The sequence below is a fragment of the Salminus brasiliensis genome, chromosome 5 (assembly GCF_030463535.1).
Source record: "Salminus brasiliensis chromosome 5, fSalBra1.hap2, whole genome shotgun sequence".
NCBI lineage: Eukaryota > Metazoa > Chordata > Actinopteri > Characiformes > Bryconidae > Salminus > Salminus brasiliensis.
Window position 1 is genome coordinate 24,585,968 of NC_132882.1, and position 27,996 is coordinate 24,613,963.

The 27,996-nt window shown below is 41.9% G+C and overlaps 1 protein-coding gene across 4 annotated transcripts; it reads left to right on the plus strand.

Moving 5' to 3' along the window:
• celf3b (cugbp, Elav-like family member 3b) lies at window positions 1–27,993 on the plus strand. 4 transcript variants are annotated; one of them, XR_011979719.1, is made up of 16 exons: window positions 1–390; window positions 1,466–1,492; window positions 1,773–2,007; window positions 4,111–4,193; window positions 12,753–12,801; window positions 13,280–13,408; window positions 14,127–14,206; window positions 15,774–15,917; window positions 16,668–16,812; window positions 16,930–17,079; window positions 18,127–18,192; window positions 18,321–18,422; window positions 19,060–19,203; window positions 19,374–19,525; window positions 20,683–20,791; window positions 27,376–27,993. XR_011979719.1 is itself a non-coding variant. In XM_072679880.1 (15 exons), the coding sequence occupies exons 3-14, from the start codon at window positions 1,863–1,865 to the stop codon at window positions 19,499–19,501; spliced, it is 1,365 nt and encodes a 454-aa protein (XP_072535981.1). In that variant the 5' UTR covers window positions 1–390; window positions 1,466–1,492; window positions 1,773–1,862; the 3' UTR covers window positions 19,502–19,525; window positions 27,376–27,993. The 4 variants fall into 4 exon arrangements, 3 of the variants coding, with proteins under 3 accessions (XP_072535981.1, XP_072535982.1, XP_072535984.1); XM_072679880.1 differs by lacking the exon at window positions 20,683–20,791; XM_072679881.1 differs by lacking the exon at window positions 20,683–20,791 and having other exon boundaries at window positions 18,321–18,407.
• The last annotated feature ends 3 nt before the right edge of the window (window positions 27,994–27,996 follow it).

Genomic DNA, 27,996 nt, shown 5'->3' on the forward strand with positions numbered 1-27,996 from the left:
CATCACGATCAGTCAACAGCTGAAGAGAAGGGGACAGTCAGGAGGAGGTGGAGGAGAAAACTGTACCAAAGGCAGGGGAATCGCCTCTGGTGTGACTGTGAGTGTGAGTGTGTGTGAGTGAGTGTGTGTGTGTGTGTGTCAGGCTGAAAGTGGTCAGTGAGACTGATCGTCACGGCAGAGCGGGTTGTGCTCGCGGCGCTGGAGGAGCGGAAGCAGCCCGGGGGGATGAGAACACACACACGCCGACCTGTGGGACTGAAGATAGAGGACTACTGATCAGCTGTCCGTGTTCGTTAGAGAAACCGAACTGGAGGGAGACAACACCGATCCACTCCTCACCTCCAGCGCCAGAAGCATTCAGCAATAACTGGAAACAAGCGGCAGGATTGGGTACGCGTTGATTAGCATGTGTAACATATTTGTGTTTACAATATGTGTAAAACGCGCGTGAGCCTGTGTGTGTCTGTGTGTATAAAGTATGAGGGTTATATATAGCTATACATATATTGTGTGTGTGTGTGTATAGCCAATGTGTCTGTTTATGTGCATGTTTGTATAATCTGTATACACATGTCTACACATTCATAGTCTACATACACACATACACTAAACATATAACCTATATACACTTATACACTACACAATACAACCTATATGCACACACAAACACTACACTTATATATCTTATATATACACACGTACATTCACTATACAAATATTGGCTATATATACACTACACACATAAAGCCAATATACACACATACGTTGCACATATACAGCCTATATATGTGTATAAACTATGCATATACAGCCAATATACACACACATACTCTACATATAAACAGCCTATATACACACATACAGCTACATACATACTGACAATATATACGCACATACACACTACACATGTACAGCCTTTAGAAACCAGGTCTATTACACTATACACACACAGTCTATAGGCATCCTATATACACAAGTACAACACACAGCCTATATGCACATATTGGATTGTGTGTGCATGTAGTTATATTCTGTCACTGTCTTCAAAAATGTTGGGTCTTTACCTTTGATCTAATTTAGAACCAGCAGCTGCTGTTTCTCACTGTGTCAGAATTACATGATGAAAGGACCAATAGAAATGCTTCAAAATTTTACTTAGAATTCCATTGAAAAATTAAGGGTTTTTTTCCCCCCTTCTCCTGTAAAGTTGCTGTTTTAGAGATATAAGGGTTTGCATGACAGTGGTGAAATATAATATATATATATATATATATATATATATATATATATATATATAGGTAGTGTGCATGCGACTTTATGTTAACAGAGGTGGACAAAGGCACTCCTCCTCCTCCTCCTCCTCCTCCTCCTCCTCCTCCTCTAGGCACTCTGCATGGGTTAAACAAAGGAAGCGCACCCCCTCTGGATCTGAATAAATGTGTGAATCTTTCTGTGTCTCTTGCAGCCGGCTCTAGAGGAACACAGCTTTGAGGTAATTATGAAGTAATGTCATTACTCTATGGAAAACCGGGGCGTGATAGATGCCATGATGGCATTTTAATGGCATAATATAATTTGCATAATTGTTGTCATTATTGGCAAATGGAAGTGCCTTTGTTTTATTGTTTCTGCTGATTCGTCTGTTTTCAGGAACATCAACACTTTAGACCCATGGCTAATATATCTTGAACAACAGTCTATTTGATTATATATTGGCACTGTGATGTGATTTCTGCATATATTCATTCACATGTATCTCATACGTCCCACAGAGGCTCTGTTTTAGCCATCCCTGTCCTTAACTCCTGCTGTTGTGGTGTTGTGATCTGGGGCGTTTGGACACTTTTCTCTCCACCGTCCCAATGAAGGAGGCAGACGCAATAAAGCTCTTCATCGGGCAGATCCCACGGAATCTGGAGGAGAAGGACCTCAAGCCCATCTTCGAGCAGTTTGGGAAAATCTATGAGCTGACGGTGATCAAGGATAAATACACCGGCATGCACAAAGGTACTTATCAGGTTACAGAAGCCTTTCAGGGCAGAATGAGGGGACATTCCAAAACACTTACGGTGAAAAATGTATTGTGTCATGTGCCTAAATGGTCTGGGAACACCAAATCTCTTAGGATTCTCTGGGTTCTTGAGAAAACAATGTTAATGACCTGTCCACTGAAAAAAATGAGATGACAAAATTGAAATTGAATAGTGTAAATTCAAACTGCTGTTTTCAGTGTTGTACACTAAATGGACAAAAGTATTGGGACACCTGCTCACTGTATCCCTGTCTCTACTGTCCAGGGAACTCTTTTGGAGATAGCAGACTTGCCTGTGTTGACTTTGGTTAAGCCTAGCCAGCCAACTGCATAATAAACAGACAATACCAGAGAATCAGAGTAACTGCCTAGTAAAGATGCAGGGAGCAAGTAATGACTGTTTGCTGTCTGCAGTTCGTAGCCTGCAGGTTAGTGTATGATTGGGATTGAGCCATTATAGTGTCCATGACTGAGGGAAATGCTTGTTTACACAGTGACTGGCACCCTACATGAATCCTGGAATTCTAACACTGATCTTTTCGTTCAGTGTGCATGTAAATGGTTTCTTTTGCAAATGTGAACCCGTGCACAGGAGCGTGAAGGAGGCCTTTGTCTGCTGTTTTGCTCTGGTCTTTAAGATCCAGAAATGGGGAGGAGGGGGACTGCAGGTGGCTGTGGTTGAGTGTATGCTGTGAAGCAGGTCAGCGAATAACCTCTCGTCCATTTATGGGACATCTCAACAGCTAGGTCTGAGGGGCTGCTGCCCAAATAAAGAATGCACATCATTATAATGAATATAAAGCCTTACTGATAGCTTCCTGCCTTATGTGTATGTGTGTGTGTGTGTGTGTGTGTGTCCCTTCTCTTATTTATTGCAGTTAGTTCTGATCAGTTCTGATCAGTTCTGTTCGATTTGATTTGGAGCTTACTTGTGGGTGGACTGTTGTGAACTATCATGATCAGCTGTGCTGTGACATTAATAATGAGCTGCAGAGTAATTTTAGTTAGCTCTGGTGCATCTGTAATAATGAACTGAGCTGTAATAACTAAAAGCGAGCATTTGTGTAAATAATAACAGTGATTGTGTAAGTGTAACAATGAACTATGGTTGGCTTATGATAGTGTGCTGTGGTGTAATCTGAATAATCAGCTGTGTAACTACCACTGAACTCTAGGGTAACTGTAATTCTGAGCTGTAATCTAACTGTAATATTAAGATGTAATCTAACTGCAAAACTGAGCTGTAGTGTAACTATAATACTGAGCTGGAATCTAACTGTAATATTGAGCTGTAGTGTAACTGTAATACTGAGCTGTAATCCAACTTGAAAACTAAGCTGTAGTGTAACTGTAATATTGAGCTGTAGTGTAACTGTAATATTGAGCTGTAGTGTAACTGTAATACTGAACTGTAGTGTAACTGTAATATTGAGCTGTAATCTAACTGTAATACTGAGCTGTAGTGTAACTGTAATATTGAGCTGTAATGTAAATGTAATATTGAGCTGTAATCTAACTGTAATACTGAGCTGTAATCTAACTGTAATACTAAACTGTGATCTACCTGTAATACTGAGCTGTAGTGTAACTGTAATACTGAGCTGTAATCTAACTGTAATACTGAGCTGTGATCTACCTGTAATATTGAACTGTAATCTAACTGTAATACTGAGCTGTAATCTAACTGTAATACTGAGCTGTAGTGTAACTGTAATACTGAGCTGTAATCTAACTGTAATACTGAGCTGTAGTGTAACTGTAATACTGAGCTGTAATTTAACTGTAATACTGAGCTGTAGTGTAACTGTAATACTGAGCTGTAATTTAACTGTAATACTGAGCTGTAGTGTAACTAATATTAAAACTGAACAGTGTTGTGTCTGTTGAAGTAAACTGTGGTTTAATAGTTATACTGAATCGTAGTGTAACTATGCTGTCCTGTAGCTGTAATACTTGTAATACATATCTGTGCTGTGTCTGTAATAATGAACTGTGGTGTAATTTTAGTACTGATCCATGAAGTAACTATAATATAACTGATCTCTCTCTCTCTCTCTCTCTCTCTCTCTCTCTCTTAGGATGTGCCTTTCTGACATACTGTGCACGGGAATCAGCCATCAAAGCCCAGACTGCTCTGCATGAGCAAAAAACATTGCCAGGGGTGAGTCTACTGTGTGTGTGTATATGTGTATGTTTGTGGTTGGCATTTACACCGCAAGGCTTGGGTCATTTGACATTCAAGCTCTCCCATCTCTATGTGTGTGTGTGTGTGGTTTTTTTTTTACATTACAGTGTGATTGTATGTTTTGCAAGACCTGGTCCCTTCTAGTATTGTGATAAATCTTACACTACAGAAGATGGTAAGGTTACCAATAAAGGACTTTTTCTGTTAGAAAGATTTTCTTTTAAGTAGGGCTGGGCAATATATCATACATATCAATGCATTAAAAAATATTTTATTCAAGATATTAGAAATGATCTTATTCGTAATCTCACACATGCTATACAGATTATCTTCTGTATGTGATTTAAAAGAATGTGCAGGGGTTATTTGTGTGAAAATGGTTTCAACAGAGGAGAGTCTTATAAACGTCAGATACGAAGTTTCTTATTTTACTTTACTTTTGCGTTTGTTAGTCTCTAGACAAAAAAGGGCAGCTGGTATTTTTTAAATATGCCAATGTGTCTATGTGTGTGTGGTTATCTGTTATAGTCATAGTTAGCCCCCTAACAGTGTTGCCCATTCCCTCTGAGTGGCAGACTGTGACAGTGTGGCTGTTCTAGTGAATTCCATCATACATTACGTTTATGTAATTATTATTTATGTACAACAAAGTCCTGACACCTAAAGTGACCTGCACAGCAGTCACTGACAGTTGTTGCAGTGTGTAAATGTCTAGTTTACTAGATTTGATATATTGGTATATTTGGGAGCGTTCAGTGTGTTAGCATACACATTAATGCTATTAAGCTGCAGTAAAATCACAGTAAAGTGTCATACAACTAGCATTTAGTTTTTGCTCTGCTGCTTGAGTGTGTGTGTGTGTGTAAAAGTGGGAATTAAATGCTGAGCATGGGGATGGAGAGTGTTAAGGCAGTAATTAATGCTACCACCCTGACACACTTTTGACCTCTCTTAGATCATTCAGGAAGACTCCTCTCTCTCTTTCTCTCTCTCTCATCTGCCTCCTGTCTCACAAACTTTCTCTTGTCTTTTCTTGCCTCCTAATCCACAGTTTGTCATTTTACATGCAAAATGACTGGTTTTACACCCTCTGCTTTTCTCTAATGTGAAGTTGCTATTGATTGCAGTAATATTATTATTATTATTGTTGTTGTTGTTGTTGTTGTTGTTGTTATTTAGCCATCATTAACCTTTTTGTTTGATGAACTGTGTGGGCAGTGATCAATAAGGGCTTTCTATCGGCTACTTCTATCAAGTCCTATCATGATAAAACAATAACAGTGTCTCCATCATGCTGCTATACTTCTTCTCCATACACACTTTACCTCTTATTTAACGTATTACACACTAAGCCGTATTAATCAGGAACTACAGGGACTTCTGTACAAACTTCTATTCTTTTGTAATTTGTTAAGTTTGTAATCACACTTTCTGCCCTCTGGCATGCCACAAGCTTTTCTCACTGTCTAACATGTCCCATTCTAGAACTGGGCAGGCTTTTTAGATGATTTCTTTCAGTCTAATCTGTTACGAGCAGTCTAAATTTTGAAGTAAGTTTACCTTCATGAAGGAATCTCCTGATACACTGAACACTTTTAAGTTATATGCCTACATCCTGGAGGGTGTTCCTGACTTGACTAGATGTCACAGAATTTGGTGTTCATCACCTTCTGTAGTGTTCTGTGATCTTCCAGGCCTTTTGGTGTTGCTGAGATCACCAGTGCATTCATTTACTTTATAATGCTACCAGATTGTTCATTTTGGTTCAAGTTTCCGCTCTCTCTCTGATAGTCTTTTTTTGGTGTAATGATGCTTGCAGATACATTGGTGGCAGTGTACAGTGGCAAAATAACCTAACTGTGATACTGTACACATACTTATATGTATATGTATATAGCTGTATGGTATTTATTAAGCTTGTTGTTATGCTTGTAAGTGCCATGAGAAAGCACACCAAATGACTGAGGGATGCGTCAGTTGTTGCTTTGGCTGTCTCCACTCTGCCCAACCCCCTCATAACCGCATGACCGCCAATTGGTGGCATTTTGCAGGATTCATTCATTCATTCAGGATCCATTATTTACTTTGCCTTAGGAATAAATCTACCAATTTGCATAGTTTTTCTAATAAAGCATAAGTTAGAATATATGACATTTTCTCACAGACCCTGTAAGATAAAACATATTAACCTTCAATATCATCTGATTATGCCTACATGCAAACTATTGAAGGAACATGCAGTCATGCAAAACAGGGGGATTTGTGTATGTGTGTGTGTGTGTGTGAAAGAGAGAGAGAGAAAGAGAGAGAGAGAGGAGGAGAAAGATGAACAGATGGTGTTCTCTACGCATCACTGGGGCACTGGGTTTAATTTCAGTCGAAAGGACAAAAAACAAGCAACTCAAAAATGAGTACAGACATGTAAACAACTGACCTGATACTGCTTAATCTCTGCGAGTTCTTACTGATTTGAAGTGTGGCATGATTGTTGGTGCCAGACAGGCTAGTTTCAGTGTTTCTGTAGCTACTGATCTCCTAAGATTTTCAATACAACAGTTTCTAGAGTTCACTCAGAATGGTGCAATAAGGGTAATACATCCAGTGAGAGGCAGTTCTGCAGATGGATTGTTGTTAAGAGAGGTCAACAGAGAGGCTACTATAACTCAAATAACCACTCTGCACAGTTGTGAGGAGCAGAAAAACATCTTAGAATGCTCAACATGTCCAACCTCAAGGCAGAGGACTGCCACCGAGGGTCGAGTTTAAGGTTCCACTTTTGTCAGCCAAGAACAGAAAGAAACAGACTGGAGAAACATAACCTGGTCTGTTGAATCTTGATTTCTGCTGAGGCTCACAGATGGCAGGGTCAGAACTTGGCACCAACAGCATGAATCCGTAGACTCAACCTGCATTGTGTCAACAGTCCAGACTGGTGGATGTGGTGTAATGGTGTGGGGATTTTTTCTGGGCACACTTTGGGTCTTATAATACCAGTCAATCATGGATTAAATGCCAAAGTCTATTTAGGTATTGTTGCTGACCATGTGCATTTCTTCATGCACACCTTACCATCTTCTAATGGCTGCTTCCAGGATGATGATGCATCATGTCATAAGTCTCAAACTGGTCTTATGAACATGAAAATGAGTTCAGTGTTCTTCTGAGGCCTTCCTAGTTACCGGATCTGAATCCAGTAAAACCTTTTTTGGGATGTGGTAGAACGGGAGATCTGCAGAACTGTGTGATGCAATCATGTCACCTTAGACATCTTGTGGAACCCATGCCATGAGCAACTGTGTTTTGAGAGTAGAAGGAGACCCTACCTGGTATTAGTATAGTGTTCCTAATAAAGGGCTGTCTATCCATCTATGCCTGTGTCTACCCATCTTTCTGTGTCCCTATTTCTCCATCTGTTTTGGTCCATCTATCCATCGCCACCCCCCTTCCATCTATTCCCCAGATTCCTCTCTCTCTCATATACAGTAGCATGGGTTTAATGATGATGCATGTGTTAAATAGTGCATAACGTATCTTCGTCAGTAAGGGTTTTGTCAGAATGCTTGTGTGTGTGTGTGTGTGTTGTACAGTAACAGAGGTGGGAGCTGTAGGTCAATAGACAACATGAAGTGTGAGAGCAGAGAGACAGATGGAATCGGAGCATGGAAGTAGGTGAGAGGAGAACAGGGGAGTGAGGTGTTCAAACAGTGAGGAAAATCACTCAAAGAAAGTAGAATAACAGATGGAACAACCATGTGTGGTGTAGAAATCCAGAACTGTGTGTGTGTGTGTGTGTGTGTGTTAGGTGTGTAGTGTGTGATGTCACTCTGGTGAGCTCATCTGCACTACACTATAGTGCATTTTTGGGCCAATGTAGTGATACATGTGTTTAACAGTACTGACTATAAATAATTCTCTCTCTCGCCCTCTCTCTCTCGCCCTCTCTCTCTCATTCAGGGACATGCAGGTTTCGTTCTTCAGTTGATTTTTATTACGTTTATTATCCTGACATTTGAGGATAATTGGGTTATAAATACCTGCGGGTGTGTGACGGGATTCATATATTGAGAAGAGGTGGTACAGTGCAGAAAATGTCTTGCTCAATTTGTGTGAAGACCATAGTGTGAAGGAAGTAGCTGGATTTGCAAGTTTATGGAAGCGCACAGTCATACGGGTCTACCAGCAGTGGCGAAAATCCTTGTCATTCTCATCATTCTTGAGCAGAAGTGAGCAAAGGCTGCTCTGCTCCATATGTTCATGGTATGCGGTTTCCTGCAGAGTGTCCTTTCAGATATTGGATGTGAAGGACCTGCACTGACATTTAGTATTTTTAGAAGTATGCTTGGAAACAAAGTGGTTTTGATCCATGAGCCGTGAAACACTCCGGTGGTCCCTGTCTCTCAGTTGCATCTTATAGCCACAATTCTGACCTGAATTTCCTGTAGACTGGGATTTTTTGCTACTGCTGGTAGACCTACATTACCATACATTTTGATACACCTGCAAATTCATTCCAAATATGATCAAAACTGCAGGGATAACTGGTCTCAGTGGAATGGACTCAGGCTAATTTTTACCATTTTCCAGATGGTGGGATAGGCTGGACGAGTGGGAGAGATCTGATGAATGAAATCGGGGGAGGGATGAGGGTTGAAGAGGGGGAGGCAGGGGGAATAAAAGGATGAATAGATCTGAGGTTTGTGGGGGGAGGGGAGGAACAGAGCAGTGCTGAAAGTTTGGGGGCGTCAAGCTAAACAGAGACATCTGGTAGAGAGAGAGAGAGATAGAGAGCAGTAGAGAGATGGATGGTGATGAAAAGAGATAAAAAGAAAGAAAGATTAATTATAGTTAACTATATTATAAGGTGATACAATATGCATTTCTCATTTTTTGTCCACTAGCCTATTTTACCATTAACTGCCTTACCAAAATCCACTAGAGTGGAAAATCCTGTTTGCTCGTTTTGTTTGATGACCTGCCAGTGCAGTGTTTATAGTCATTAATAAATGCATTCATTCATTCATTGTGATGAGTGGATGCTTGAATAACATACTGAATGAAATAATATGGATGAAGGGACTGGTCATTGATCAGGATTGCTTTGTATATTCTGAACATTATGGATTTAAAATTAATTTATTTAAAAAAACTGAATTCAGTGTGAAAGCAGTGGGATGGCTGTAATGAATTCTTAGCCATTCACTCTTTCATTGGAAGAGGATGAGTGATGTTGGGTTGAGTTTCAAACATAAAGAGGATGAGATGAGAGGTTATGGATTGAATCTATAGGATGTGGTTGCTAGGATACAGTATTAGTAAGATATACCAGGTTGCTAGGTAATGTGCATGATACAAGAATAACAAATGTGATGTGTAAGGTGGCAGGTGAAAATAAGAAATGAGTGTCTGTGTGTGTGTGAGAGAGAGAGAGAGAGAGAGAGAGAGTAAGGCAGGCTGTGGACTGACAGATGTTATTTATAGACCAGTCCTTTGTGTCCTGCGGGTATGAAAATGAAATGTGAAAGCGACAGCGCTCCAGTCCCGTGCCTCCCCCCGCTGATGCTGCAAGGTGGTACGGTCTGATGATTGCACATAGGCTGAGAGGGGTGGAATGCAATTTGATTGGATAATCCAAGAATTTAATACTCCGTAATCCATGTCAAATCCTTTTGGTATTACTGCCAGGAAAGAAATGAATGTATGACTGTGTTTGTGTGAATTTTTGTAGCATATATTTCATGTATGGTTGAGTATGTTATAACATCATGACTTATATGTACATGTGTTTATTCTGTAAGTATGGTGATAGTTTGTAGACATGTGTGTCCAGATTGACTTTTACTGCCTTTGGAATGACCTTGTGTGTTAATTAATTATTTTAGTTTTTTCCCTTTTTGACATAAAGAGAATCTGGCAGTTCTTCTTTATATTAAGAGAAATGCTCCAAAATTAATTGGAATAAAATGTTTTTCGCTGATTTCCATTGAAAGTTAGGACAGATTTTTTTACTTCTCCTGTAAAGGGGATATTTAGAGATATAACATAGAATGACTAAGACTGGACTCAGGTCAGAAGTAGTACAGTGAACATTATACACTTATTGTCCATATTATACACACATATGTTGTTTTTTATCATTTCACTCACCACTTTATGAGGCCCACCTATGCACAGTCACAACAATACTTTAGTATTGTGTATTTCTGTCAGGGACAATACTTTATAACAATCAGTACACATAAACATGAATAAAATAGTAAGGATGTGGTGCCAATTTTTACTTAATGTGAATCTGACACTTGTTCTTAACTTTGTGTCAAAAGGTCATGATGAATGGAATCATGAATAATAGAAATGCTTCAAAATAACTTGGAATAAAGTCTTTTTTACATTGACTTTCATTGAAATTTAAGAAGATTTTGTCCTTCTGTAAAGTGACCATATTGGAGATACAAGGATTTAGTGCAACAGCAATGAAATCTTGGCTGGAGGAACACAGGTTCGGTTGCTGACATCTCTGTGAACTCTAGATACTGTATCAATGGATTTGTTCAGTTTCACCAGCAGCTCATTTAATTTGCTTTAATGGAGAACTGAATAGATACACTCAGTTTTGAATGGATGGTAACAGCAATAATGGTCTTTCCTGTTATGTAATTTTTTTTTTTTGTAAATTTATATTTATTTCAGTGTTCGTATTTTAATTCTTAAAAAATAATAATACCTGCTTATTGACCAGGTCACTAATTTTATATAAGCATTTTTCTTAGACATCACTTTCTCAGATAATTAAGACTATTGCAGAGTACTGTAGAGTGTACTGCAGAGTACTGCGGACAGCAGCCCTGCACAATTTATCAGCCACTACCCTGTTCATCATTGGTCAGTTTGTGGCCACAGGGATGCTGGCAATCAGATATTGTTTTTTTTAGCACAACTGTGACTCAGACATGGTAGCAACGTGGTAGAATGTGTGGTACGAGTGTTATTAGGCACAGTGGTGTTGTTGGGGTTTCTTACACGTCAGTGTCACAGCTAGGCTGAGAGTGGTCCACCCCCCAAACACATCCAGCCAAGAGCAGCACTATGGTTAAAAGGTGACCACTGATGAAGGGCGTATTTAGTGGCATTCGCTCTGATTCTCTTTGTTGTATCTCTCATCAGTCCTCTACTTACATGTATATATATTTTCCTCCTCCCTCACAACCCACTTTACCCATTTCTCTCTTGCCCTCTCTCTCTCTCTCCATGTCTCTCTTTGTTAGCTTTTAGAGGCCGGCTGTTGCCCCTGGCAACTGGCATCCTTGTTTACCTACCACTCTCGGTATCAGCATGTCGTCATGACTACAGGGAGCCGGACGAGGCCGTGTGTGGCCAAAGGCACTGTTGCCATGCCGATGTCGAGTGGCATTGTGTCAGAGCGACCCTTTTCTCTCACCTGTCTGATCTCGCTCATCGCCGTGGTTATGGAGTGTTTTTCAGCGGCCTGCCCTTTCTGTTTTTTCACCTTCTCCACTCGCAGCATTACTCTCTGGCTGAAGCCTGTGGAGTCATGCTCGTGTCTTATAAACGGTCGGTGTGTTTTAGAGAGTGTGTGCAGCGAGGACTGGAATCATGTACTACTGATGGCTTGATGCTGGCAATTTGTCCAGGCTGTGGGTCAGATTTAGTCCTAATCTTGGTGAAATACTGAAATAGTGAAGTGGGTGGAACTGGGCAGTGTATAAGCACATATCAGTGACCGATTATAACCTAGCAATCAGAGACGTGGATTGTGTGTATGTGTGTATGTGCAAATAAATAGATCCACTCTAGTCACATCATCATACAACACACACAAGCCTCTTTTACATATTCTGTCTCTCGCTCACACTTTTGCCCACTCTCTTATGAGTAGGTCCATTGCTGTGTGTCGTGACTCAAACCAGAGCCAACATGTCTCCCTCATTTTCTCTCAGTCACCCTTTTTCTGTTATTTTAAGCCCTGTAACCCATCTCTCTCTCACACAATCTCTCTCTGTTTGTGTGTTATCAGATCTTTTCCTCCCCCTCATGTGTGTATGTAATGTAATTTCAGTGCTCTGGTCACCTGGGATTTGTCACACGCTTGTGGGAAAGAGCCGTGACCAGTCAGTGTGTAAAACCTGCTCTTGGAGAACACAGAAAATGTATTTCTCCATCACACACATTCTTCTTCTCAATCCATTGTGTGTTTGTAATCCTGAAAAGATGGCCAGAATTACTAAGCTTTCTTAGCACTCTTTGTTGCTCTTTCGTTCCTCTTTTACTGGTGGTTGTTCCTTTTTAGGATAGAGAGGTTCTGGATGCTGTTCATCTTTATGATGCAGAGGTTCTGGTGGCTGTTCTTCTCTAGGATGTAGGGGTTCTGGTGACTGTTCTGTCTGATGGCTGTTCTCTCTATAAGCTAGAGAGGTTCTGATGGCTGTTCCTCTTTACGCTCTGGAGGCTCTGATGGCTGATGGCTCTGAGAGAGGTTTACAAGCTTGCTGATGATTTTTGTTTTTTGTCTTTTGTTAGATGAATCGACCCATTCAGGTGAAGCCTGCAGACAGCGAGGGAAGAGGAGGTAATGCACACACACACAGACACAGACACACACACAGCTTGTGCATCAGATAGACAAAGTGAGTCAACACTGTGCAGAAAGCCAAGCAGGCAAGTAGACAGGAACAGAAATAGCCTCCTGTGCACACATACACACACACACACTCTCCTGCAATTGTGCTGGTTTATTAGGTTTCTTGTGAGCTGTGGGTATACTCTGCCCCCTGGTGGAGGACATGTATTTTTGAGTTTATGCTTTTACAAGAACAACATAATCAACAGCAGCAATAATAATAATAATAATAATAATAATAATAATAATAATAATTATTATTATTATTATTATTATTATTATTATTATGTATAATAATGTATAGTAATGTCTTTTTTTCTTTAAAAATATTTATAATAAATTCTAATAATTCTAATCTTATATTATTATATATTAATAATTCTAATAATTTCAATTCTCCCTCTCTCTCTCTCTCTCTCTCTCTCAGAGGACAGGAAGTTGTTTGTAGGGATGTTGGGGAAGCAGCAGGAGGATGATGATGTGAGAAAGATGTTTGAGCCATTCGGCAGGATTGATGAGTGTACAGTACTGAGAGCACCTGACGGTACCAGTAAAGGCAAGACACACACTCATACACAGTGATACACACAGGCATGCACTCTCATACAATTTTAAAATCTACAACCACAAGCAACCTTTCACACACACACACACACATTATTCACATTATTATTAGAAAATAGAAAATTAGCTTTTAGAATTAGTTAGCAAGCAGAATAGGTTTGTTAGTGGCCGCCCCTGTTGTAAAACAACACACGTGTTTTAGGAGTGTAACAGTACCGTGTATAACACTGTGTGGCTCTTAGTTCAATACACACAGGAGCACTGATCAATACATTTAACACACTGGAGTGAATGAAAGTGACTGGTATTGACACTGATTTTACTGCAGTGAGCATAATCAAATAACCCCCTGCTTTGAAAATATGGGACATGCTACTCATAAGCATTGATTAGCTCAGGGCTAACATATTAGTTAGTAAAATCAGATAACTGGCCATTTCCACCCACAAGCAAGGACTTTGTTTTATGCCACCAGTGCTGGGAGGATGAAGGCTAGCACATGCTTCCTCGCGTGAAGCCAGCTAGTCTCTTCTTTTCCAGCTGTCACCAATGCAACATCATTGGGCAGCTGAGTACGCTTGGGGGAGAACACTAACTGTTATGGCAGCTAACAGACATCAGCACTGGCTAGCATCAGACTGAGTGATGGGGGAGATTTTTGAATTGTTACACCCTTAATGTTTCTGTGTTTGTGTGTCTATGATGGACAGGTTGTGCGTTTGTGAAGTTCCAAAGCCATGCTGAAGCTCAGGCAGCCATTAACAGCCTTCATGGAAGCAGAACGCTACCTGTGAGTTTACCTCTCTAACACCTCACACTGTCACAAACACACTTACACTTGGAAAAAGTCATGGACTCTCAGTAAGTCAGTTTCGTAAACTCAGGCAGTAATGGCACTACACCACGCAACATTTGCAGCACCCTATTTAAAGTAACACTATGTGAATAAAATTGAACAGGGAGAACTAACAGATAAATGGGATGGATGGACAACAGACTGGCAGAGAGAGAGAACGCTTACCTAGCTTTTGGCTATGCTGGTTAGGTTTTGCTTGGTGAGTTTCTCTGAGTGGAGTTGCTGCTGAATAGATAGTGTAGCTAAAGCTGAACAAAAACACATCGGCTCTGTGACTGGTAAGAGTACCACTGACACAAGAAGTACCCAAGATTAGAACCTTCCAATTTATATCTAAAACATATGGAAAAACTGTGGCAAAGTACTGTATATGTGTCATTTTTTGGTTAATAGAGTGCTATTGACACAGCATACTTTGTACAGACGACCTTAATTAAAGAGAACAGATTCAACTTTCCTGTGGCTTTAGGTTCTAGGGGCCTTTTTACTGCTGCAATATTTTTTACTACATGTGAACTCAAGAGCAAGCCTTCCAAATCATGTTTATTTAAATGTAAACAGAAGTTAGATCGACAGGAAAAAGTCAACAAGTAAAGGGATAAAGACCAGATATACAGGTTGAGATCTCTAACCTCATTTACACCTGATAACACCTGTTAACATGTTAGCCACATGTATTTACAATTGATAGTCAAATACGTCTCTGGTTAGCCAGACTTAGGAATATGCAAATCCGCTGGTTGTATGGCAGTTATGTACTGGTGTTTTGTTGGTGAATGCGTCTTGGAAAGATGGATGCATGTACTCTGCTATAACATGTGCCTCAAATGCGTCTCCACCTCCTGAAGTGGTTAGAGTAAACGGATTTTGATGTTTAGTATGAGTTAGGATGCGTTGGCCTTATCCAGATTTAATCCTGATCCTGAAGATGCATAAAGTGACCAGGTATGAACGGGGTCTGTAAGTATTTGTCTGACTGGCTGAGCCCTGTTTAAAGCTAGTCTGTTTTAATGTGCTCTGAAAGTTTTTCAGTTCGGGTGGCAGTTGGTATGTTAGCCATTATGCTCAACCTTGACAGCGCCAAATGAAACCAAATATGTTTAAAGGCATTATAGAAAAGATATTTAAAACTGCATCAACTTTTTACTAAACACTTACCGCCAAAATCAGTCAGGCTGAATTTTTAAGCATGACGGTGTGGTTCATGAATCATTAATGGCGCATGGAAGTGAGGGAAATTCACATTAGCACCATGTTTCACACAGATGGTAAAACATGCCGGTAATGCTTATTAATGGACAAGTACATGCCATTTCCTTCTAATGCCACTGTAAATCCGGTGGTGTGCTTTATGAATCACGCCCTAAGAGTCACTGTATTATTTCCAGGCCCGTTCTAGTGCATGCCTTTCTACTTCTATCTTTTACATTTTCTCTGCATGCTCTGCGCCTCTCCTTCATGCTCTCTCTCTCTCTCTCTTTCTCACACCCTCTCTTTTTAGGGAGCTTCCTCCAGCCTGGTGGTGAAGTTCGCAGACACAGAGAAAGAGCGAGGACTGCGGCGCATGCAGCAGGTAGCTTCACAGCTGGCCGTCTTCAGCCCTGTGACCCTCAACCTGGGGGCCTACAACGCTTACACACAGGCTGTGAGTATTCATGCATTACTGTGAGCGTAGTACACACTGCATCAGTCCTGTTCACTTTATTGCTTTCCACTTTCAACTCAACCCCCTGTGCACTTTATGGTAAAGCTTCATCTGCCATTCAGGTCCACTGATTACTGTAGTCCATCTGCACAGTTTGTCAGCCACTGACCCTGAAGTGCAATATTTGCTGTGGGCCGAGCACCATAAAGATAAGGAAAAGAAATAAAGGATGTCAAGGACGTTTTCAAAGCATTTTCTTAAAAATAGCATTCCACAATATTTTATTACAACAATATTTAAATGTAATTTAAAAGTAAAGAATAATAAGAATTACATTTGTTAAATAGTAAAAACAGTGTGGTTGTTTTTTCATTAGTTAGTGGCAGCTCCACTCCACCTCTTTCATCAGCTCAAACACAGACTGTGCGATAGACAGCTTGTGGTCCTGCCTTGTCTCTGCCGCAGGGAGTGTGTGTTGTGAGATGAAACCAGGCTTCTATCTCAGTGTGTTAGATTAGGCAGCTCAGACAGCAGCCAGCATGAGTTCTGTCCAACACCAGAACCCAGCCAGAGGAGCAGGGTAGACATATTTACACACACACACACACAGATTTGTCCCGTTACAATTAGATTAAAACATCTTTAAGTATTAACATCGGCAATGCACATGATGAAATCCTCATTCTTTCCATTTTCTCTCTCCTTTTCACTTCTGTTCTCTCTTTTTGTCTCTCTGTCTCTGTTTCCCAGCTGGTACAGCAGCAGAACCTTGTAGCACAGTCTGCCTACCTGTCACCCATAGCAACAGTCGCCACAGTGCAGATGCAGCAATTGGCAGCTCTTAATGCCAATGGCATCATAGCCACTCCCCTAACACCAATCACACCTTCCTCAGGTAAAGATCTGCGCTGAGCTAGGGTTTTGGCATTTGGTCCTGAAGTACTGAAAATCCCATTCCCAGGGTTTTGTTGCCCTGCTTTCTCGTTCTTATGTAAACGCTGCATATTTGCAGGCACAAACACTCCGCCCACTATTGCAGCGACACCTTTACCTGCCCTGCCTCCACCGATGGGAGTCAACGGTTACAGTCCTGTTCCCGCGCCAGCCAATGGACAGTCAGCATCTGAAACAATCTACACCAATGGCATTCACCCGTTTCAAGGTGAGATGCAGTGTGTGTGATTAATGCAACAGAAACGGCCCATACACATCAGTCCGCTACCCCGGGGGTTCCCAACCCTGGTCCCAACCCTGGCCTACATTTCCTTTTACTTAGGAAGGGCTTGTTAATTATTTTTATGATTTCCCGCACCAAATAACATCAACATAGGACAAGCTTTCCTATGTAGGAGGGTCACGGAGTTGGGATACTGCTATAAAGATCTTTGAGGGTAGAGGGTTGTGGAGCCAAGATACTGCTGTTATGATCTCTGAGGTCGGATGGTCTTAAAGTCACTGCTTCAGGGAATCGTATTCTATTCTATTGGTAATACTTCTCTCCAGGGACTAGACAAGCTGTGCATGTGCATTTGCACATCTGTATCAGCAGTGGGTGCAACCTAAAGTAGCTGAACACATTCATTAAAAGGGGTGTCCACAAACATTTGGACTGAGACAGATTCTACCGGGTTCAGACTTGTAGTAAGCTGGCACTATCTAGCTGTATTTAAATAACATCACAGCACAGCTAACTGTTCCAGCTAACTGAGGCTCAAGTCACATCCGTTTACCTGTCAACATTTTCAAATACTGCAGCATATGGTATTACCATTATACCATCCAACCCTTGATAATATTAAAATACTATTAGAGAAGAAGCTGTGTTTGTATTGCTAAGAATGTGTCCACACACACACACACACACATAAGGGGATTTTACCTCCAATTTTCTTCCATAATACCCCCTCCTCTCCCCATTATACACTTATAATGTATGTTTGGGTTTATTTATCAAAAACAATTATAATTCATTTTATGTGACCATTTTCCAACCTCACTTTATTCTTTAGAACAGCTGTTCTTATTTCTGTGCCTTTATGACTGATATATGTTAATAACCTATGTTCTGATTGGCTGTACCCCATTCAAAAAGCAATCTGGACTAAAATGCTCCTTGCAAGAGCTACTTACTATAGTAATTACTGTAGACTAAATAGGCAGATATATGCATTAGTGTCCTCTTACTGTATCGCATTCTCCCTCTCTCCAGCTCAGAGTTCAGCTGGTATGTTGGATCCCCTTCAGCAGGCTTATACTGGCATGCAGCACTACACAGGTATGACCCCCATGTGCTGTAGGCTCTTTATTGAGCGTGTCTCTCCACTGTGTGTCACGCTTTAGCGCAATTACCCTGCATGTCTTCCTAGCCGTCTATCATTACACCCTATTTTTCACTCTCCACAGCGGCCTACCCTGCTGCATATGGATTGGTTAGCCCGTCGTTTCCACAGCAACACACACTGGTTCCCCAACAGCAGCAGCAGCGAGAAGGTGATGTCATTTCCTGTAAGAAAGTTTTATGTTCGTGATACTCTTCTTGAACCAGTATTCTAAAAAAGCCATAGCAACTACCATAGCAACATCATATGCGTATTTAAATAAATGCCAGGGCAGAATGCTCCACATGGCAGGCTTAGTTTTTTTTTTAGCAATTTATTGTTGCACTGCTATACAATTCTAATGCACTTTCTCAGTGCACCTCACCTGTGCACTGAGACCTGTAAGCTGTGTTTGTGCAGGTTGTTTGTATGTAAAGATATTTATCTTGTGCCAGTACTTTAAAGAATATCATCAAGGTATTGCCAGTTCCTACCTTGGATCCCAGAGAGCATAATTGGCCTAGTTTTTCGTGGGTGAGTTGGATGGATTGCTCTCTCCCCCCACCACTCAGCGTGATGCTAGCCAATGTTGGCGTCTGGTAACAGAATTGGCAGTTAGTGGTCTCCTTCCAGTGCGTTCAGCTGTCCAGTGTTGCATTAGCGTTGCATTAGGATGCAGTGGCTGGCTTCATGTGACTCAGAGGATTCACATGCTAGCTTTCACCCTGCCAGCACTGATGGTGTCTGTTCCCTGCTCTCCTCTATAATTAAATCTGAAATATGTGTTAAAGTGAGCTTCAGTGTGATGTTTTTTTTTTCTGCAGGTCCTGAGGGCTGTAATATCTTCATTTACCACTTACCCCAGGAGTTTACAGACTCTGAACTGCTGCAGATGTTTGTGCCGTTTGGAAACGTCATCTCCGCCAAAGTGTTTGTGGACAGGGCCACCAATCAGAGCAAGTGTTTTGGTAAACACAGCACATTAACATATATTGGGAAACACCAGCATACAATTTTTATGTGTTTACATGTGTGTCAGGTATGCATTTTCCATACTAACTTCCTCTCTCTCTCTCTCTCTCTCTCTCTCTCTCTCTCTGTCGCTCTTTCTGTCTCTTTCGCTGTCTCTTTTTCTTAGGCTTTGTAAGCTTTGATCACCCAACAAGTGCTCAAACTGCCATCCAGGCAATGAACGGCTTCCAGATCGGGATGAAGCGTCTCAAAGTTCAGCTAAAGAGGCCAAAAGACGCCAACAGGCCATACTGAGACAGGAGAGCACATGAGATACAGGTGAGAGGAAGAGAGGAAGAGAAGAGGAAGAGAATGTGGAGTGTTTAAAGAGGACAAAAGTAAAAAGGCAGGAGAAAAGTAGGATACCTCTGAAACCGTCAGTGGGCCAGACTGTGCCAACAGAAAGTCTTAGTAGCTATACTTCCAGCCAACGAATTTTTGTCAAAGAATTATTAAATGAAATTATTGGTAATATTTAATGAATGTCAACAAAAAAGGTGTCCCTTCAACTTCAATGGATAAACAATTTGTGAGTGCAAGAAATGCACAATTTCCCTCACATTCCTCAACAAACACAACAAAACCTGGGACATAAAGGCTGCATCCCAAGCCACACATAAGCACACTAAATCATGAATTAACAAATGAAAAATGTATTTGTTAATGTAGTAAGTAAAGTGTGGAAGTGTGCGGTGTGGGATGTGTAATGATGGAGAGAGATGTCCAGAAAATGGACAGTTTTTCAACGGCTTGGACTAACAGGATCTCTCTGAATGGCTCTGATGGGAATAAATTTAAATTAAATGAATTAATTAGTAGATTAGTAGATCGGTCAGGTAAGCCAACAGTGCACTTATGTGACGGTGCTTTTTTTGCAATGCATAAAGCATTTTATAGTCACTTTAATGGAAACAAGCTTCTGGTCAATGGAAAAATATAGCTACTGATAGTTTCATAATTGGCCACCGGTTACTTTGAATGGTCGACAATTGCACACCTCTGCTATTTGAAAGATGCTGACAATGTGAATGATGGGATGCCAGTCTGCAGGGCAGGTGGTAGATGGACACAGTCTGCCCCACTGACCCAGGCAATGAGAATAAGTGAGGAACAGGGAAAAGTGAGAGTCTGTCATGAACACTCAATCAGTGCTTTCATGTGAGCTTAAGTGAATTTGAGGTATCATGCATTTTAATGCCTTAACCAGACTTTAATTCCTGGTTCCAGGCTTTAATTCCTCACTTAACCAGTTTGCATTGCTTTCCATGTAATTACGGAATAATGATCCACTGAATTTAATAATCCTGGAGAGTTCAAATCAAATCCAAAAAACAATTGTGACAATTAATATGTATGCCCAGTGTTATGTAACCTTCACTTTTACAGTTGTCGAATTTTTGTTCTGTATTTTTTTCCTGAAATCTACAAATCACAAGCCAAGGTCCACACGCCACATCGTATATCGCAGGAGGCCCCATCGCTATGGCTATGCCTACAGTTGCCTAGCAACAGATAATGCCCTCCCCCTTACAGCTCCCACTTGTAGTAAGTTTACTGGCCTGTGTTTGGGTTGCCGTGGTGACAAGCCAAGTGCTGGGCTGCATGCTGTGTTGCCGTGGCTACAATGGACTGAGTCTAGTGCATTGTGATTTTATTGATCTCTTTACAATTTGATCGGTTGCTGTGCGGCAAGCTTTAATGACTCACATATGAAGACAAATCTATAATCCCTTCTCTCTCTCCTTTTCTTACTTTCTGTCTCTCACAAACTCTCTCTCTCGTTCTGTCATTCTGTACGCTGTCTCTCAAACTCTCACGTTCTCGTTCGCTGTCTCTCAAACTCTCACGTTCTCGTTCGCTGTCTCTCAAACTCTCATATTCTCGTTCGCTGTCTCTCTCAAACTCTCACATTCTCGTTCGCTGTCTCTCAAACTCTCACATTCTCGTTCGCTGTCTCTCTCAAACTCTCACATTTTTGCTCGCTGTCTCTCAAACTCTCACATTCTCGTTCGCTGTCTCTCTCAAACTCTCACATTTTTGCTCGCTGTCTCTCAAACTCTCACATTCTCGTTCGCTGTCTCTCTCAAACTCTCACATTTTTGCTCGCTGTCTCTCTCAAACTCTCACATTTTTGCTCGCTGTCTCTCTCAAACTCTCACATTCCCGCTCGCTGTCTCTCTCAAACTCTCACATTCTCGTTCACTGTCTCTCTCAAACTCTCACATTCTCGTTCGGTGTGTCTTTCAAACTCACATTCTTTTTCGCTGTCTCTTTCAAGCTCACATTCTCGTTCGCTGTCTCTTTCAAGCTCACATTCTCGTTCGCTGTCTCTTTCAAGCTCACATTCTCGTTCGCTGTCTCTCAAACTCACATTCTCGTACGTTGTCTCTCTCAAACTTACATTCTTGTTTGTTGTCTCTCAAACTCTTACATTCTCGCACTGTATCGCTCTCATTCTCTCTCTCTCGCTCTCTCTATCTGATTTTTGTAGTGAATATGACTAATGTTGCCATTTACAGTTTGTTTTTGATCAATTCTCAGAGTGTTTTGTGGTTGATGGTGTGATGTGTTGCCCACTGATGTGCTGTTTATTTGGGATGCGCTAGTGTATGCGAGTGTGAGTGCGTGAGTGTGTGTGTGTGTATGTGTAACCTTAATTACAGCATGGCAAATACATGAGCAGCTTTTTCTTCAAATTTATAGCGCACTGCCCAATCTCTCCCTCTCTGCCCATGTCTTTTTCTCTGTCATTCTCCCCTTTCTGTCGTTGCCCAGTTTCTCTCCCTCTGTTGCTTTGAGGGACAGTAAAGGTTTGTGGTGCTCACGGTAAAATTCATTGTGTTGTGCTAACTGAAGAAATCATGCAGGACTTCTGGGAGGAAAATAAAACCGAATCATGTTTTGTTCATCAGATTAATTAATGGGTGTTTAACAAGGGATTGCTAAACATTCCTCATTTGAATAATATCAAGTAATACTGTTCTTAAAGAAATCCCAGAATTCCTGTGATGGAAAAAAGAGTGCTGCATGACGGGTGACGATTTGCTTGCTATGAGCATATAAACAAGCAGACAACTTAAACATGCATTTTTGACTACGCAGACGTAAACACACACACACACAGACATGAACACACAGCAATCTCAGGCTTCATTGTGTTCAGCTGCATGGTTACTGTGGATGCGAATGTGTGTGAAAGAGCATATTTGAAATGAAGCCTTGTTATGTATAAAACATGCTCATGTTTTAATTGGAAAACAAATCTTATATGTGCAAAGTTCAGCTGTAATTAAGCTGTTTATAACATTGTTTTAATACCTTATTCTTTAGGCTTTGAATTGTTATTTTTTTTAATACTTGACTAAACAATAACGACTACACAAAATACTTTGTTGGTTGGTTTCGGTTTTCTCAAACAATGGTTAAAGTTTCTCACGTGCACACATAATCCAAGCAATTGACATTTTTGGATCAGAATGGGTGATCAATGGTGTAATTCCTCAGTTCTCATGTTTGTTGTTTTTTTTTTTATTTGCATTTTAACATTTTACATTTTGTATTTGATTCAGTTCACTGGTTTATGGACATTTGTATTTCAGTAAGAGTTTTAAGGCCTTTCAGAGGGAGTAAAGGTCTTTTACTAGAGCAGAGGTGGGTAAAAGGGGCCAGAGTCCAGCACAGTTTGTTAATTTCCCTGCTCTAGCAGACCTACTAAACCTGGCAATTAACAGGAGAGTCAGATGAAAAAGAAAAACAATTAGAAGGAATCTGGCACTTCAGGACCAGAATTGCCCACACCTGTAGTAGAGGGCGTAAAAGCTTTTCAGTTGGAGGAGTCAATGTTTTTCAGTGTTTTAACAGTGTTGAGATTGGAGGCCTTTCAGTGTCAGGAGTGAGGGTCCTCGGTGTTAGGGAGTAAAGACCTTTCAGTGTTGGGGAGTAGATGCCTTTCAGTGTTGGGGAGTAGATGCCTTTCAGTGTTGGGGAGTAGAGGCCTTTCAGTGTTGGGGAGTAAAGACCTTTCAGTGTTGTGAGTGGAGGTCTTTCAGTGTTGGGGAGTAAAGGCCTTTCAGTGTTGGGGAGTAAAGACCTTTCAGTGTTGGGGAGTAGAGGCCTTTCATTGTTGTGAGTGGAGGCCTTTCAGTGTTGGGGAGTAAAGACCTTTCAGTGTTGGGGAGTAAAGACCTTTCAGTGTTGGGGAGTAGATGCCTTTCAGTGTTGGGGAGTAAAGACCTTTCAGTGTTGGGGAGTAAAGACCTTTCAGTGTTGGGGAGTAGATGCCTTTCAGTGTTGGGGAGTAGATGCCTTTCAGTGTTGGGGAGTAAAGGCCTTTCAGTGTTGGGGAGTAAAGACCTTTCAGTGTTGTGAGTGGAGGTCTTCAGTGTTGGGGAGTAAAGGCCTTTCAGCGTTGTGAGTGGAGGCCTTTCAGTGTTGGGGAGTAGAGGCCTTTCAGTGTTGGGGAGTAAAGACCTTTCAGTGTTGTGAGTGGAGGTCTTTCAGTGTTGGGGAGTAAAGGCCTTTCAGTGTTGGGGAGTAGAGGCCTTTCAGTGTTGGGGAGTAGAGGCCTTTCATTGTTGTGAGTGGAGGCCTTTCAGTGTTGGGGAGTAAAGACCTTTCAGTGTTGGGGAGTAAAGACCTTTCAGTGTTGTGAGTGGAGGTCTTCAGTGTTGGGGAGTAAAGACCTTTCAGTGTTGTGAGTGGAGGTCTTCAGTGTTGGGGAGTAAAGGCCTTTCAGCGTTGTGAGTGGAGGCCTTTCAGTGTTGGGGAGTAGAGGCCTTTCAGTGTTGGGGAGTAAAGACCTTTCAGTGTTGTGAGTGGAGGTCTTTCAGTGTTGGGGAGTAAAGGCCTTTCAGTGTTGGGGAGTAGAGGCCTTTCAGTGTTGGGGAGTAGAGGCCTTTCATTGTTGTGAGTGGAGGCCTTTCAGTGTTGGGGAGTAAAGGCCTTTCAGTGTTGGGGAGTAAAGACCTTTCAGTGTTGGGGAGTAAAGACCTTTCAGTGTAGGGGAGTAAAGGCCTTTCAGTGTTGTGAGTGGAGGTCTTTCAGTGTTGGGGAGTAAAGGCCTTTCAGTGTTGTGAGTGGAGGTCTTTCAGTGTTGGGGAGTAAAGGCCTTTCAGTGTTGTGAGTGGAGGCCTTTCAGTGTTGGGGAGTAGAGGCCTTTCAGTGTTGGGGAGTAAAGACCTTTCAGTGTTGTGAGTGGAGGTCTTTCAGTGTTGGGGAGTAAAGGCCTTTCAGTGTTGGGGAGTAGAGGCCTTTTAGTGTTGGGGAGTAGAGGCCTTTCATTGTTGTGAGTGGAGGCCTTTCAGTGTTGGGGAGTAAAGACCTTTCAGTGTTGGGGAGTAAAGACCTTTCAGTAGGGGGAGTAGAGGCCTTTCAGTGTTGGGGAGTAAAGACCTTTCAGTGTTGTGAGTGGAGGTCTTCAGTGTTGGGGAGTAAAGGCCTTTCAGCGTTGTGAGTGGAGGCCTTTCAGTGTTGGGGAGTAGAGGCCTTTCAGTGTTGGGGAGTAAAGACCTTTCAGTGTTGTGAGTGGAGGTCTTTCAGTGTTGGGGAGTAAAGGCCTTTCAGTGTTGGGGAGTAGAGGCCTTTCAGTGTTGGGGAGTAGAGGCCTTTCATTGTTGTGAGTGGAGGCCTTTCAGTGTTGGGGAGTAAAGACCTTTCAGTGTTGGGGAGTAAAGACCTTTCAGTGTTGGGGAGTAGAGGCCTTTCAGTGTTGGGGAGTAAAGGCCTTTCAGTGTTGTGAGTGGAGGTCTTCAGTGTTGTGAGTGAAGGTCTTCGGTGTTGGGGAGTAAAGGCCTTTCAGTGTTGGGGAGTAAAGACTTTTCAGTGTTGGGGAGTAAAGACCTTTCAGTGTTGGGGAGTAAAGGCCTTTCAGTGTTGTGAGTGGAGGTCTTTCAGTGTTGGGGAGTAAAGACCTTCCAGTGTTGGGGAGTAGAGGCCTTTCAGTGTTGGGGAGTAGAGGCCTTTCATTGTTGTGAGTGGAGGCCTTTCAGTGTTGGGGAGTAAAGACCTTTCAGTAGGGGGAGTAGAGGCCTTTCAGTGTTGGGGAGTAAAGGCCTTTCAGTGTTGTGAGTGGAGGTCTTTCAGTGTTGGGGAGTAAAGACCTTTCAGTAGGGGGAGTAGAGGCCTTTCAGTGTTGGGGAGTAAAGGCCTTTCAGTGTTGTGAGTGGAGGTCTTTCAGTGTTGGGGAGTAAAGGCCTTTCAGTGTTGTGAGTGGAGGTCTTTCAGTGTTGGGGAGTAAAGGCCTTTCAGTGTTGTGAGTGGAGGCCTTCAGTGTTGGGGAGTAGAGGCCTTTCAGTGTTGGGGAGTAAAGGCCTTCAGTGTTGTGAGTGGAGGTCTTCAGTGTTGTGAGTGGAGGCCTTCAGTGTTGTGAGTGGAGGTCTTCAGTGTTGTGAGTGGAGGTCTTCAGTGTTGCGAGTGGAGGCCTTCAGTGTTGTGAGTGGAGGTCTTCAGTGTTGGGGAGTAAAGGCCTTTCAGTGTTGGGGAGTAAAGACCTTTCAGCGTTGTGAGTGGAGGTCTTTCAGTGTTGGGGAGTAGAGGCCTTTCAGTGTTGTGAGTGGAGGCCTTCAGTGTTGGGGAGTAGAGGCCTTTCAGTGTTGGGGAGTAAAGGCCTTTCAGTGTTGTGAGTGGAGGTCTTTCAGTGTTGGGGAGTAAAGACCTTTCAGTAGGGGGAGTAGAGGCCTTTCAGTGTTGGGGAGTAAAGGCCTTTCAGTGTTGTGAGTGGAGGTCTTTCAGTGTTGGGGAGTAAAGGCCTTTCAGTGTTGTGAGTGGAGGTCTTTCAGTGTTGGGGAGTAAAGGCCTTTCAGTGTTGTGAGTGGAGGCCTTCAGTGTTGGGGAGTAGAGGCCTTTCAGTGTTGGGGAGTAAAGGCCTTCAGTGTTGTGAGTGGAGGTCTTCAGTGTTGTGAGTGGAGGCCTTCAGTGTTGTGAGTGGAGGTCTTCAGTGTTGTGAGTGGAGGTCTTCAGTGTTGCGAGTGGAGGCCTTCAGTGTTGTGAGTGGAGGTCTTCAGTGTTGGGGAGTAAAGGCCTTTCAGTGTTGGGGAGTAAAGACCTTTCAGCGTTGTGAGTGGAGGTCTTTCAGTGTTGGGGAGTAGAGGCCTTTCAGTGTTGTGAGTGGAGGCCTTCAGTGTTGGGGAGTAGAGGCCTTTCAGTGTTGGGGAGTAAAGGCCTTTCAGTGTTGTGAGTGGAGGTCTTCAGTGTTGTGAGTGGAGGCCTTCAGTGTTGTGAGTGGAGGTCTTCAGTGTTGTGAGTGGAGGTCTTCAGTGTTGTGAGTGGAGGTCTTCAGTGTTGGGGAGTAAAGGCCTTTCAGTGTTGGGGAGTAAAGACCTTTCAGTGTTGTGAGTGGAGGTCTTTCAGTGTTGGGGAGTAAAGGCCTTTCAGTGTTATGAGTGGAGGCCTTTAGTGTTGGGGAGTAGAGGCCTTTCAGTGTTATGAGTGGAGGCCTTCAGTGTTAGGGAGTAGAGGCCTTTCAGTGTTGGGGAGTAAAGGCCTTTCAGTGTTGTGAGTGGAGGTCTTTCAGTGTTGGGGAGTAAAGGCCTTTCAGTGTTGGGGAGTAAAGGCCTTTCAGTGCTGTGAGTGGAGGCCTTTCAGTGTTGGGGAGTAAAGACCTTTCAGTGTTGGGGAGTAAAGACCTTTCAGTGTTGGGGAGTAAAGGCCTTTCAGTGTTATGAGTGGAGGCCTTCAGTGTTAGGGAGTAGAGGCCTTTCAGTGTTGGGGAGTAAAGGCCTTTCAGTGTTGTGAGTGGAGGTCTTTCAGTGTTGGGGAGTAAAGGCCTTTCAGTGTTGTGAGTGGAGGTCTTCAGTGTTGGGGAGTAAAGGCCTTTCAGTGTTGGGGAGTAAAGGCCTTTCAGTGTTGTGAGTGGAGGTCTTCAGTGTTGGGGAGTAAAGGCCTTTCAGTGCTGTGAGTGGAGGCCTTTCAGTGTTGGGGAGTAAAGACCTTTCAGTGTTGGGGAGTAAAGACCTTTCAGTAGGGGGGAGAGTATAGGCCTTCCAGTGGGGGGAGTAAAGAATTCTAATTCAAATAAACAGACTGAGTTTCAAAAGTAGGAGGTCTTAAGGTCATGGGGTTTAATGAACTTAACCTGAAAGAAATTAATTAATCTCTCTTTTCCTCTCTCCCTCTTTGTCTCTCTGTTACAGGTTGCGAAAGATGTTGAAAGAGGTTCATGCAGTAAACTCAATTGCGGCGTTCCAAGATGAAGGGAGATTCACACAAAACACACACACACACACACCAACATATCAAATGTGCAAATGGAGCGTACCTTTGTAAAAGATTATGTACATAAACACTCATATGCATAGAGACATACACATCCTGAAAGAGACTGCAGTATGTCCAACATACGTGTGAGTCACACACCTTACTACTGCTCATGGACTCTAAATGTCCAACAGAGACAAAATATCTTAAAATGAAAATGAAACAGAAAGAAAGTAGCTTAGCTCTGCAGCAGTGTGAAGAACATTATCAAGTGTAAATACCCACCATTACTAGATTAAATAAAAAAGATTGAAAGAAACGGGAGTATAGTTTACATGAAAATAACAACCCATCAATGTTGTTGTTGTTATTATTATTATTATTATTATTATTATGACTACAATACAAAAGAACTTTTGAAGTATTTCTACTTTTCTCTAAATATAAGACATAGAGTTTTTTTCAGAGTTTTAATACTTGAGCTATTTTTATTTGTTGATTAATTTATCTTTTTTTTAAAGGTTTTATGTTTGTTGGGAGGAAATTTCTTAATTTTA

What these genes read in the sequence shown, in the direction of transcription:
- celf3b (XM_072679880.1), top strand. Translation starts at nt 1,863, where the DNA reads ATGAAGGAGGCAGACGCAATAAAGCTCTTCATCGGGCAGATCCCACGG. An exon ending in TGGCATGCAGCACTACACAG is followed by an intron (nt 18,193 to 18,320) that starts GTATGACCCCCA and finishes CACTCTCCACAG; the next exon opens with CGGCCTACCCTGCTGCATAT. An exon ending in CAATCAGAGCAAGTGTTTTG is followed by an intron (nt 19,204 to 19,373) that starts GTAAACACAGCA and finishes TCTTTTTCTTAG; the next exon opens with GCTTTGTAAGCTTTGATCAC.